Source organism: Excalfactoria chinensis, chromosome 13, assembly GCF_039878825.1.
Source record: "Excalfactoria chinensis isolate bCotChi1 chromosome 13, bCotChi1.hap2, whole genome shotgun sequence".
In the NCBI taxonomy this organism is placed as follows: Eukaryota; Metazoa; Chordata; class Aves; order Galliformes; family Phasianidae; genus Excalfactoria; species Excalfactoria chinensis.
In genome coordinates, this window is record NC_092837.1 from 4309390 (window position 1) to 4323098 (window position 13709).

A 13709-nucleotide genomic window follows, 5' to 3' on the forward strand; every position below is an offset into this window, starting at 1 on the left:
CAATACCAATAATGAAAAGAACATGTTTAAACATCAGTTGTACCACAAAGCTTTATAGGAACAGGCTGAAAACATTCAGGCCAGGCTGCAGCGATCATCGTGGTATTTTGAGCCCACGTCTCCTATTTGGGAAAACACATTATAGTGGGAAACAATAGGATTTGTCTCTTTCCCTTGTAGTTTACAGTTCACTGCAGTCTTCCAAGTGTCTGAGTATGAAGAGAGAAGCAGTGCAGTGGAAGCAAGGAATAGCAGACAGCACAGGTACTTTCATACCTATCTGCATATTCATGAGCTGCAGCCTTGAGTCGGGAGTATCTGTGTTTTTTGGTGTTTCAGAGCAGCCCGTTTCTTTCCAGCTCATTCTGTAGTTCAGAGGTGTTGAAAACTCTACTTGAAATAAAACTGGGGAACAAAATGCATACAGCTGGGCCAGGTGTTTTTATTCTTCTTATTCGACACTCACATTACAAAATTTAGAAACCAGAGACAGTTCAGGCAAACTGTTAAAACACAGTATAAATTAGGGGGTTTTAATATATAAATTCTATACACAGGTAAGTTAGCTTGAACATGACTGACAAAAGGATTTCATAACAATCTTACCACAACTGTATAAAAAGGCATGGGAGTAGGATTGGCACTATCATCATGAACGCGGGTTAAGACATCTTCCACAACAGCTATAAAGCATAACAATGACCATGCTATTCTTGCAGTGTTTATGGGGGTACAGGATGCATTTTACCATTAACATTTTGCAATATCTATGTACAGTCACCAAATCATAACAGCCACTTTCAAGTAACCTTACTGTTCTCTGCCTGCGCAGCTGATAAAGCATTGGTTGTTGCTTTGAGGGCTTCCAACAAATCTATACGGTTTGAGTTTGTGGAGGGGAAAGGGAATTCAGTTCGGCCTGCAAATGAAGTAGCTTAATTTAAAGAAAAAGCTATGGAAAAAACACAGCCCCTTGTTCCTATTCATCACGCAATCAGTACCTACCAGTCTTTTAACCCATAGTTCCTTTATATCCTAGCTTATTCTTCCTTAAAAACTAATTTATTTCCATATTTTTTTTTCCCCAAGCACGGTAGTAAAAAGCAATTAGAATAGCTGGAATGTAAAAGCTGCAAACAATTTGGGGTAACTTTTTGAAAGCACGTGTTTTCCAGGTGACCACAGACACATCTCTCACTTCCTCAGTCTGGCCATAAGGACAGTTCTGCTTACTTGTTTTTAGGACTGTGAATGTATGTTTGGAGTACTATGCTCTTAGGGTACAGGTTTAAGATAGCTGGTACTGACACATTTCACAGGGCTTGCTAAAGGTGGGAACAAACAAACAAAGCCAAACTACAATCTGATTTGTGATTCCATGATTCTGATTTCTCACCTTCATATACTGATGAAGACTTGCTAAAAGTGAAGAGCTCCGAAACCTAGAGGCTAATTTATTTCCCATCTGTGTCTCATACTGGCAGTTTTATTTCATTTCACAGGCCGACTCCTAAGGGAAGTACTTGCCTCTTTGTCAGAATCCTACCTTAGAACACATCTAATAGCTTGTATCTTTCACAAAGCTCTGTGAGTTTGGAGGATTTTAGTGGAACCATTCCTTCTTCTTCAAGGCGAGGACATGCTATAAGCACTAATCCAGCCTGGGCTGTTATGAAAATACATCTCATGTCAGCTATCTAGACTGTAGCCCCCATTTTCTGGACTCTGTGTACTCATATGCCAAACATCAGGAAACAATCACACGCTTAGTTGTCCCCCAAAGATGGGGACTGTAGAAGCTTACTTAAATAATCAAAGCAATGATGCAATACTGACCAGTTACAGCTCACTGAGGAAGTTGCATTTCTCTAAATGGTAGCTGGGTTTTAGGATTTTCTGGTCACAGGTCCATTAAATAGGCTGTGCACATTTCAGAAGGAAGTTTACTGTACAGTTTTTTAACTTACAGGACATGTGAGTTCTGAACTCAAAGCCTTCTGCTTTCAGGAAGGCCTGGGAGCAATGCTGCACTGCAGCTCTAGTCTGGGCTGGTACTTCTGGTGCCAGGAAGGAAGGGAGAAGGGACTCCTAAAGTGACAGCTCTGGTATGTGAGCGTGGAGCCCATGTATGGCAGAGAACCAGAAAGATATTCCCATGGCATTTTGCAAGAGCTGTTTATAGAGCAAAATGTCAATTCTGTGGAGGGAATGGCATCAAGGGGAGAGATGGAAGTCCAGGCCACTCCGAATGTACAGCATTACAGCCTGAGTTTGGCCACAGTGCAAGGCAAGGGATCTAGACAAGTTATCCATAGTTAGCTTTATTCTTTAATCGAGGTTTTAGCCTGAGTTTCTGTGTCTTGCACCTCTGTAGAGGGTATGAAATGCCACCCGTACAAGCTATTAACTTCTAATATACATCTTGCATAGTATAAAAATGCAGAATGTGGTGCCTCCTGTGCGCACTGACAATGCAGCTGATATTTTTTTGCATATCTGGAAATATGCAAAAAGAACTGTAAAAGAAATAAATACAAAACAGATTCGCCCCCAAATCTGTTCCACTGAAAAAAAAAAAAAAATAGGTAACTTTTTTGTTGCCACCCCTGCTCAGCTCAGGGACTACAGAGCAGCTCCTGGTGACTACAGAGAAAGGGGCACTCCAAGGCAGCGTGCTTCCTTTCCAACATACCCAGTGCTGAACTAAAGGTATTGCTACAGCTTGCTGCATGCATCACTGTGTGTCACTGTATTCCCTCCTGCCTTGGCCTGCCCAGCTGCCATTGATATGAATAGGAATAGCACTTGCACAGTTATCTTTTTCCACCCTGCTGCCATGCTGTGAAATACAAAAGTTAACAATCATCAAGGTGTTACTCATAATTTTGTAGTACTTATTTTACCTGCTGTTTGGATCTCAAAATCTCTGTCAATGACGTAACAAATTCTCCACCGTTTCCAGTCCTCCAAAGCATCTTCACAAACCTCAGGGCTTGGACAGGAATTTACATGACAGTTTGTACTGGAATTTCTATCACTGCTGCACCCTGGTCAGTGTATGCGCTGTATCGATATCAGATATGTTGGTGCTGTTCCCCAGACACAATTCAGTAATTCCCTGCACCAAATACTGAGGTAATTTCACCTAATGGATAACAAAAGAGAAAAAGCTTGTGGCTCGCAGTTGCGCCTTTGAGAAAGGAGCAGGGAGATTTGTCATGCTTCCTCACCTCTCCCCAGTCCTATTCTGCAGGTGTAACAATGGAAATACTCAGTGTACAATCAAATGGGTTTTAATTTCTGATAAAACACACTCCTGAGACAGTAAGGCTGATTTCTACCACTTTAAAAAGCAAAAAGGTTTCAAAGCCAGAAGGCCAAATTCTGCTCTCAGATGTGAATTAATTCTCTGGATCAAATTCAGTCCTTGAATTTGCTTCTGAAACTTTAGCAGCATCAGAGAAGACTTTGGCCAAGGCTGGACTTTCACCCTATTAAGTGCACCTGCCCATCTGAGAGTTACAACTGGCTCTAACAAAAGGCCAAGGACTATTCAAGTTGCCAAAGGAATTTAATCCCTATGAATAACCTCGAGCAGTGCTACAGTTGTAGTTGCAGGACTGCTCCAAAACCCATCAAAATCAATTGTAGTTTTTCCCTTGGTACATCACTGAGCTTGAGTTTGGTTTCTCCCATAACACAGTCATTACTGGGCCAGATACTGTTAACTGCATCACATTTTCAGACTGTTTCACATAACAGTATCTTTTCTACCAACACATTTTCTTATTGATGACTCCACCTACATATTCAGTAACCTGAACGCTATTCTAAGCTGGATTTACCATCGTGCAAACCAGTGCTCGTGTGCTTTAAGAAAAGGTGCATAAACTATTGCAATAAAACATGATAAACTAACCAAGGTGTCAGTAATGGGCTGTCTTGATTTGGAAGCAGGTGATTATCTTACCAATACTGACCACATCATAATGCATTTCCAAGCTGAGGAAAACATCTCTATGTTTGAACTGATTCTCATTTGAAGTGCCTTAATAGCTGCGTCTGCAGCCTGTTGATCCCAGCACTGCTGAGATCACAGATTGCTTCCAGACCTTTGTCACCTACATGGGGAGCTCCCACCAGCTGTACAGCACAACTGAGGGATAACGATGTGCTGTGCAAGTGCACCCTGGTGTGTGGGGTTCTTCTCAGTGAGACCCCACGAGTTTCCTACCTTCCAAATTTAGTCATGGCCAAGAAATCTATGTTTAAGTATCTGCTTACCTTTAATGAAGTGATGTGGTTGACAGTGGTGTGAAATGGAGGGCAAGACTATGATTAACTGTCTTTTGGAAGGCACTGAGCAAGTTCCTCTGCTGACTTCAGCACAAGCTGAAGGCACACAACTTGTTTTTTGATGGGCTTTGGATCTCACCCTGTGTTGCAGAACGGCACTCTCAAAAAAAAAACAGGACTTGTACTGCCACTTGGATTGCACAAGAGGAGCTGCAGAAGTGACTTATTAAATGTAGGCCTTTTAAAATATTGCTGTATAGGCAGAAGCAAAGTTAATGCTTCTGAAAGACTGTATCATCTCACTGGCTTAAGGTGTTAACGTGCCCTAAGATGATCCGGTGCTACTGAAAGTCCCACTAAGACCTTCAGCTCTAGATTTGCTGTTCCCTGTGCTGCATTAGCTCATGCAGTTATCAGGGAGGCAAATTCACCAAAAAACAGTAGTGGAAAGCCATGCCATAACTGTAATTTGTCTTCATGTTAGTCTAGTGACTACACGCCTTACAGTTATATTGCAAGGTGCAAGCAGCATTTCTGGAGATCATATACTGCTCTGTGCACTGGCATCAATCTGCCATGCACCTCTAGGAAGCATTAATTGCTTCAGTATCCACTGAGAGATGAGGATGTTCAGCACCTTTGAAAAAAAAACCCTTTTAAATGTGGGATTATATAAAGGCTTAAAGATGATCTGGTGCTTCTGAAAGTCCCACTAAGCCCTTAATACCTCCCTAAATCTAACTTCAATGCTTCCATTTTAAATACTGGGGCTTGAAAATTCTGGACTGTGAATGTGAATTCATTTGCAGCAGTGATAAATGCTATGAGACCGAATTTTAACTCATACTTACAGTATTTAACTCATACTTGCCTGAATTCGTGGGAATTACCCAAGGATGTAAAATATCATGAGAAATGAACATTTGATTCATCTTCGGGTATTATCACCTCAGCTGCACCGGCCTCTATTGACCATTGGAAAATGAGCATTTGCGCTTTAAAAAGCAGTTTTAGGGAAGGGCCCACCTACCCACAGTGGGTCTCAGACAACTAAAAAACCCGTCCTGCCATGAAGTTGTGCTGTGTCTATTAAAAAGATGCAGACAAAACAAGACAACCCAAAGAAGACCATTTAGCAAACACATGTAAGCATTACCGTTGTTTATGGATACGTTGATGGTTATTGCTCTGGATTTGGTTGGAATAAAACTATTTTTTTTTAATGGCATCATTTTGGAAATGGTTCTGCTGGAAGCAATGGCTACGTGTGCATGTTTCCCTGTACAGCTCTCAGCTCATGTACGGACATTAACAGAGTGTATCAACAGCATCACCGGAATAACTGCTCCCTGGCTGGAAGGACACCATCCCATCCTCACACTTGGTTCGTCCATACAGAGCCCGAGTACAGACATGACATTTTTATCTTCTCCCTGCTTAATTTGTGTGCTGGTAGGTAAATGGAGAGGAGAGTCAGCGCTTTGCATCACATCCCTGTGTACGCAAACCTAGAAGAAGCTGCCCTGCTCACCTCGACGGCTCATCTCAGCTGGCTGCAAGAATGGATGCCATGTGGACACAATCCAGATTGCACAGGTTTCCACAGATCAAAACCCAACCCAAGAACTGCACTAGAGATACCAGCCTTTAGCATACGACACAGAGCATGTCTAAGGCCACTGCTCTCAAGATCAGCCCAGCTGCCTGGGCTGCCCTCATATGCCGCCTCACCAATGCCTCAGATTTCAACACCTCACTAATGCATGGACAACCTCTGTGAGGCCTGGCAGTGGGCAGGAGCAGTTTCAGCTTTCTGTCTGAACGTGCAGATCACTATAGCCAGCTTTTATGATTAGCTTCAGTTTTCCAAGCCCTACGGCCATTTGGAATCACTCTAAATTGAAATAAAGCAGTTAATGATTTCAAACAAAGTTTTATGCCCTGCTATTATAGGCAGACTGGAACATCTGAAAGGTCAGCATCAAGTCAGTAATAAAGCAAAGTATCACATGGCATTTAGGTTTCAGCTAAGCTTTTTGAGGTTTTCAGGGGGTTGGGGGCAAGTGGGAACAGCCCTTCCACATACATACAGTCCTTCCACACACAAACTGTTCTGGCTTTTCACTCTAACATCCACATGGTTCATTGTCACTTCTTATATATGTTAAAGTAGCACCATGATCACTGTACAGGTTTAAAAAGAAGACGCCCCTGCTTGCTATTACCTGTAAGGAAGTGGTAGACACTGTTTAGAACCTAAAAACTAAAGAGGAAGAAAGTGGTTATCTGCTAATGAATGACAGACTTTGTACTTGAGTGCATTAATTCTAGTCTGAAACCCTTTGTCTTTTTAAAGCAATTACCCTTTGTCTCACAGAGCAATTACTTCTTCCTTCCTATCCTCTTAGCATCACATTGCAAAATAAACAGTACTGTATAATACTGTATAATAATGCAGTATCCTTTAAGTGTAAAGCCCTCTAAAGGATGCACATCAGCAGGAACGAAATTAGGGAATAGGCTACACACATTAAATAGAGGTAAACTGAGTCCATCTCCTTCAGTTCAGCTTTAAGTGTTGGGTGCAGGGGGTCCTTAAGGAATACCATATACACTCTACAACCTCCTCAGATCTGCCAACATTCACAGTAAGAAAAACAACAGCAGTGGCAGGAATAGTAACTAAGCAATAGTCATACTTAGGATTGTTCTCTGTAAAAATTCACGGGGTTTGCACAGCTCTCCCACGCTGACGTGATCTGTGTGTGACATACATGGGTATCTATGTGCGAGTGATGTCCTCTTCATCCGCTGGAAGCTTATACCAGTTGCAGTCAGTGCTTTGTTCAACAAGGCTGGGGGACTGCTAACATTAGAGTAAGTTCTTCTTTCTTCATTCAGCAATTAACCAGATTGCTGCTGTGTCAGATTCAGTTTTATAATCCTCAGAGGGTTTGAGGAGCTGCTGTCTGAAGCACCTGCTTCTGAAATATTTACGCCTATTTTTTGTTTGCTTTTTTTACACGTTTCCCATTCTCTCTTGCAGTACATGGTTCTCCATGCTCCTGATTTTCTTCTATTTTCCTTCAGAGGCAAAAGTGACAGCGATCCTGACGCAGTTTGGGCACAGCCACAAATCAATGTTTGTCCTTCCTCTCTGTCTCAGAGTTAGAAAAGCGTCCTTGTGCACAGTTCTGCTGATTTCGGTGGATGAATCCAGTTCATCCATCACGTTAGGCAGCCAAAAGAATGAAAAAGGAAAAGGAAAAGAAAAAGAAGGAAAAAAAAAAAAAAAAAGGCCAACAAAAAAAAAACCTCAAAAGAATTTGTCTAAATCCCAAACAGGCATCTTTGGAATCAGTAGTGCAAAATGTTTGCGGATTTCTTTTCCTTGACCTACTGCAGGAATCTCTTCATCTTCAAGTCTTACCTAAAATAGTGGATCTGTGAATTTAAAACACAGGGACAATGGATAAGTGCTCATTATGAAGCATGTTGGTTTTGTGTTTCCTTTTGCTTTTACATCACTGGCTTCAGATTCTCATTTACACCAAACCACGTTACATCTCTTCTAAGAGACACAGACTGCAGGAGGATTCCATTAAACTCGGAGACCTCTACTGCATGGCTACAGCACTGCAGAAATGCACAAGTGGAGAACGATGTCCTTTAAATGGTGGATAATCTCAGATTAAGATTAGCTTTTATCAGTGCAGCTCCAGCTCTGTAAATTAGTCATAAATGGAAAAGACCTCCATCAGAGGTCACCCTTCTAATGCCAGCACTTTACAGGCTCTGCCTATCAACGCAGCATTTTGGAAGAACTTTTAGAACTGAGCTGATAAAACCAGCGGTTACCTTAAGGATTTCCATCTGTCTTTTTCTGTCTGGTTTTCTGGACTTTCGCTCTCATAAGAAGCCAGATATAAACCTGGAAAAGGTAAAAGAAAAGATAATGTTGTTTCAACGGGAGTAGTAAATCCCCATGTCTCTGCATTCACATAAACCCTATCCTGTAACACAAAGTAAGGACAGCTTGTTATAGGTTTGTGGCTCAGCACACTGCTGGCAATCAGCAGGACGCTGCTGCTTAGCTCATATCTCTATCTTTGGAAATCTCTTAGGTTAGTTTTGATGGAACAGGAGCCCAGAGTTAAAATATGTTGGCGTGACCTGCTTACAATAATGTCAAACAGTTAAATGACCTCCATTAAAAAATGAGAAAGTTGACATTGTAGCAAATAAACTTTTTACATTTAAGACTATTCCCATCGCTTAACAACACTTAATCTTCCTCAATCTCTTTAAGGCCTAAGGGAGGCATGATATCTTAAATGAATACAAAACAGCTTCAAGATAAGAACGAGTTACAGAAGCCAGAGACGGAACATAGCAGAAGCAAATAAGCAGGTCTTCTATTCTGCAAAACTTTGCCACGAGGGTAAATTTTATGGTACCAACATGAACCTGGGCCGTACAGCTTCCTTTACACTGATGTCTCACTGTTTAAAAAACACAATAAAATAAAGCGGGCTGTAACTTGCATGCACACGTATGTCCTCGTTTGACTGTTTAGTGATGCTTAATTCATTAATACCGGAACCATCTCAGTATTGAAGTCGGCTATAATTCAAGCCCATTTTAATATGAAACTGTTGGGCGCTGCTCCTGCATGCTGTGAGGGCCCTACAGACATACAGCTGTACGTCACATGCCAGGGCAGCATCTAATACATTCTCCTGTCTTTTACTCAGGGTGATTCTGCTCATCACTACCCCCCTGGGTAGCAGGGGAGGCCTGCTCTGGCTTCTACAAAGGGCATCTAGTGAAAACAGTACGAATATAGCATAGGATATGAGAAAGAAAATATGCCAACAATTCGTGGGTTGAGCTCACCCTTTCTTGATTCACCAGCCTGAAATCTGCACTTTTAAACACCAATGGTGACTTGACTTTCACTTCATGTCCCTTCACAGCCTAAATGCAGAACAAATGCCTCCATGCTGTCTCCTTTCAATGCGTATAATTTTAATAACATTCATTATCCCATTTTGGCAGCTGTTTCTCTTAGTATTTAGGTAGGATCTCTGAGGCAGCATTTAGTGCTCCATAGTAGTCTCTGAAAAGCTGCTTGGTGTGATTAACTTGAATCAGTATAGAAAACTGCCTAAAGAATCAAGGAAAAATAAACCCAACAGCAGTACGGTCTATAGAAAGATAGCAGCAGACAGTTTCTGTGCATGACAGCATACCAAGAAGCAGCCAACATGAAGCAGTACGAAACAGCACAGCCTGTTATGCTGGACAGCAGATTGAAAGGTCAGCTGAACGATCACAGCCTCAAGCTGTGTTCACTGAATAGGTGACAGTGTTGGTTTGCAGAAGAGATGAGTCCTGGCTCCATCAATCACTGCATGAATTTGGCTAAGGGACAACTGACATTCAGAGCAGCCCACAACATGGTTCTGTGGCCTCGCTTCTTGATTGCAAAAAGAGGGCTACCACGACAACTTCCTAGAGAGCAGCGCCTTTCAGACAAGCTATGGTGTAGAGAAAAGTAATCAGCAGCTTCATGAGGTACAAGGCTTGATCTGTAAAAGCACGTTGAGAGTCTGGGGATAATAAACAAGCTGTGTGACAGGAAAGCTAGGAAGGAAATGGAACTGGTCAGTGAGATGGGTCAAGATGTTAATTGGTAGTGATAAAGAGACATATTTTCAGTGGTTAGACATTGTACAGTCTTACCATCTTCAGTAAAAATGGGAGCAGTGTGCAGGTAGTGGATTATGTTAGCATCTTGTTCAAAGGGACATTCCACTTGCTTCCATGTTATAAATTCTCCCACTTGCTTAGCCAGTTCCAGGAATTTCTGTAAGCACAAACCCATTCCATTCAGTTACAGCTCCATTATCTCACTTAAACAACCACATCCAAGCAGCAGATCAGGACGTAGGGCCCCTGACCACGAGGACATTACGAGAAAGGAGTCTTGGATCTTTTAGATGGGTGGATTTTCACTGCTCGTTTGCTGGGAAAAGAGGGAGGAAAGGTATGTTCCATTCCTTCTTGCAAGTAGTCTCTGTATTTAAGTGAGCTATCCATGAACAAAGCTATGGGTTATATGCAAGAACAGAGGGTGTAAACTTTGGGGGCCTGGAATTAGGCATGTTACATAAGGTGGAGTGACTCCAACCCCTCACAGCTCTTTAGGCCTTCTAACAGTAAACACACATGGCAAAAAAATTCCATATAACTTGAAGGGATGCCAGGCTCTGCCTTACCTCACCATCTTGCAATGGCCCCGACAGAAGGGCAAATGTAATGCAACTGACCAAAGGGACGCTGAAGAGATGATTTACAAAGAGTCTGAGAACCAAAGAACTGTTTTGTCACTGACACGGGGCAGCTCTTTCAAAAGCATTTCATTTCTAGCCCCATCAGAATGTAAGAACACAGCAATTGCAGTGCGTGGCACAATGTAAGAACGTGAGTGCCTGCACACAGCCACTAGCAACAAGCTGCACAAATGTTAAACCATCCTCCCCAGCACAGAGCTGCATCTGCTCAGGATACAAAGCCACCCAGTGCCAGGGCTGTGGGATTCTTCTGTGTAAAACTTAAGAGCAAGAGATGATACATTCCAATCCTTACATCAGCAGCATGACAGACTCTGCACTGCCTGTAATTCTGCTTCCATATTCCAGTCTTTATCTACTGACTGCCATCAATTTATGTCTTACTTTGCCATGTTTTTTTATCTTTTAAAAATGAAAGTTAATCAGAATTACAGCATTTTACACTGCTTTGTCTACAAGTGCAAGGAAAACACCTTTCACCTTGTTTTCTGAAAGTCATCCTCCCCTCCAAGCCATATATATAATCATGCATATTGCTGACGTTGTATTTCCAGCAGCCAACCCACATGAAGCAAATCAGAAGGGTCTGTTTGCCATGTTTATATGAAACATATACATCATTTCTGTCAGAAAAACATCCTGAGATTGGTTTCACCTTCAAGCAGTCACTCGAGATTGTCCCTCTTGGCATATTCAGCCTTTGTTGGGCTGCACTGAAATTGCAGGCAAACAATCTAAGATAGTGCTATCAGAAGGAGATAAAAACATTTTTCAGATCTTACTTCAAAGTTGACGTGTCCGTTTGGAAGGCGATTAGCACATCCTTCATTCAAAAAATAAATGTCTTTGATCAATAGGCTGAAGAAGGGGATCACAATCTGTGAAGAGAAATGGCATAACTATTATCTTTCCAGTTCAGTCTTTTCTCTGCGTGAAAGAAGAATTCAGTCAGGAGAGAAGAGGAAAAAATAACTATTTACTTTTCACTGTTTTGGGCACTTAAAAAGCAGTAGAGTGAGAGGCAAGCAAAATGGCAGCAGGATAAAGGGATGCCCTCAGCCATCAGGAGAATGAAGAATGCAAGGAACTGAAAGCAAGGGACACTGAGCAGAATGCCACGACTCTGAAAATACCAACAGCTGAGTTTATGAACACTCAGTACATCCACAGCGTCTTTGTCTGATGACAAGATCAGACAGCAAAAGGAACAAATAAAAAGCTTCACAGCCCTTCCTTTCTCCATTGGTTCTTTACAAGCAAAGCTGTTGCGTACACGAATCGAGCAACTTAAAGGCAGCTGAAAACAGAAGAGCCACTGCTGTCTCTGAACAAGGAAAATGGCCTCACAAAGTCAAAATATACTCATGGAGAGCTGAGCCCCAGCCCTGATCCCCAGCTAGAAATTACTGCCAGGTTCCACATATTTTTTTGCAGCAGATACGAGCTTGTTCTGCCCTGCTCTGCACTGCCTTGGGGGCCAGGTCACCATCATTAGTGGTACTGAACATAAACTAAGAGCCTTGCTGGGAAGGAAGGTATATTAATATGGGCTGCGTGCCATGCTAATACAGCTACAAAGCCACCAGTCAGCTCAGAGCGTGGGCAGAGCTTGTTCTCATCTGCATCCAAAAGGAAGCAAAGACATTCCCTAGAATACCAATTCTCCACACATTTCCAGGGGATTTCTGTCTTTGGGTCAGTATTTATTTCCCTAATAAAAATACGTTGCCCTGCATGCTTTGTTTTCCAAGTTTCTGTAGTAAAAGCAACAAAAGTGGATATAGTTACATTTCAGCATTGGCTTCAATCCAGACTCTTTGCTGGCATAAAATCTGGGTTAGTGCCAGCAACTCCAATTTCACTCCCTTTTGATTCTCCCCGAACCATCCAACCCACCCACACGCTGAAGGACAATTGCCTCCTGCGGAAAGAAGAAAGCTAATGAGCTCAGACATGTTCTTCCTCCAAAGTATCACATGGCAACGACACACAGCACTGTGCTGTACATCCTCCCAGCGTTTCAAAGCCAATCAGAGCAATGCCATTAACGCCGTGCAGGGTGTCCCAGCGCAATGACTTAATTTGGGATTTGGCCGAGGTCAGCTGACTGCATAGATAAAACCAGACAGTTCCTAACAAGCAGACCCAATTCTGCATGAAATTTCCTCCCTCCTTCACTGCCTGTTCTCTCAGCCTGCACTTGGGCAGGTTTATTTCTGCACTCCCTGCAGAGCACTGTGTGTCCCAGGCAGATGGGGGAGGCCTGCATCTTCCACACGTGCTTCTGTGGTGGCTGTTTGTTGGGAAGAGGGGCAGGGGGGACTGGGATCTCAAAGTGTTATAAGCACAAGTCTTTGGGAAGAAAAATAGTTTCTTCAATGAGAGAGCTTTGCATGAATTACATGATCTGCTGTATCCATAAGATGCCCAGCATGACCATCTACCAAGTCAAACGCTTGAGCACCTTCTTGAACTAATGTTATGTTCATAAGGTAAAGTGTATGGTTTTCTTCCTATGTAAAACAGATTCCTTTCAATTTAATAATCTCTCCACTCTCCCTTAACCAGCCAGGGCTAGAGATATGTCAGAGATTGCGAACATCCACAGGAAATTAAACAGCAGGGCTGCTGACTTCAATATATACGATGGCCACAGAAGAATTAAACTGCAAAAGGACCTCAGACTGAGAGGTCCTTGCTGTGTTGTGTGAGAGTTAAAAGGGTTTCTCCACTGCTAAAGAACATCCAAAGCCATCTTTGAGAAGTGCTTTTCAGACCAGCTCAGCACACTCCCTTTGCAGCTGAGTCAGCCTGCGACCAGCTGCTGATCTCATTTCACAGTAACTGCTGTGAGATTCCATTAGCTTCAGCAGATTTACATCAAATTTACAGGGATGTGAGATCAGCATTTGCTCTCACTCCTCTAGTGAGAGAGCATTCAGTTCTGTACTATGCTCGTTCGTGCAGTATCTACCTTACCCACACTGTGTAGAGACCACCAATTTATGACTACGTGCAGTTGCAATGTTAAAAACAAACTCTTTCACAAAACAAAAT

At 42.4% G+C, this 13709-nt stretch overlaps 1 protein-coding gene across 4 annotated transcripts in view; it reads right to left on the minus strand.

The window, feature by feature from the left end:
* Positions 1 to 426: 426 nt before the first annotated feature.
* The window catches only part of RASGEF1C (RasGEF domain family member 1C), a 69619-nt gene continuing 56336 nt past the window's right edge, over positions 427 to 13709 (minus strand). For 2 of the 4 annotated variants that reach the window (XM_072348079.1, XM_072348078.1), the window contains exons 11-14: positions 11435 to 11530; positions 10042 to 10165; positions 8155 to 8227; positions 427 to 7740 (exon numbers count right to left, since the gene is read on the minus strand). In XM_072348079.1, coding sequence (XP_072204180.1) covers positions 7716 to 7740; positions 8155 to 8227; positions 10042 to 10165; positions 11435 to 11530 — 318 coding nt within the window. In that variant the 3' untranslated portion in view covers positions 427 to 7715. The remainder of the gene's footprint in view (positions 7741 to 8154; positions 8228 to 10041; positions 10166 to 11434; positions 11531 to 13709) is intronic. The other 2 variants (XR_011905176.1, XR_011905175.1) reach the window with 2 other exon arrangements.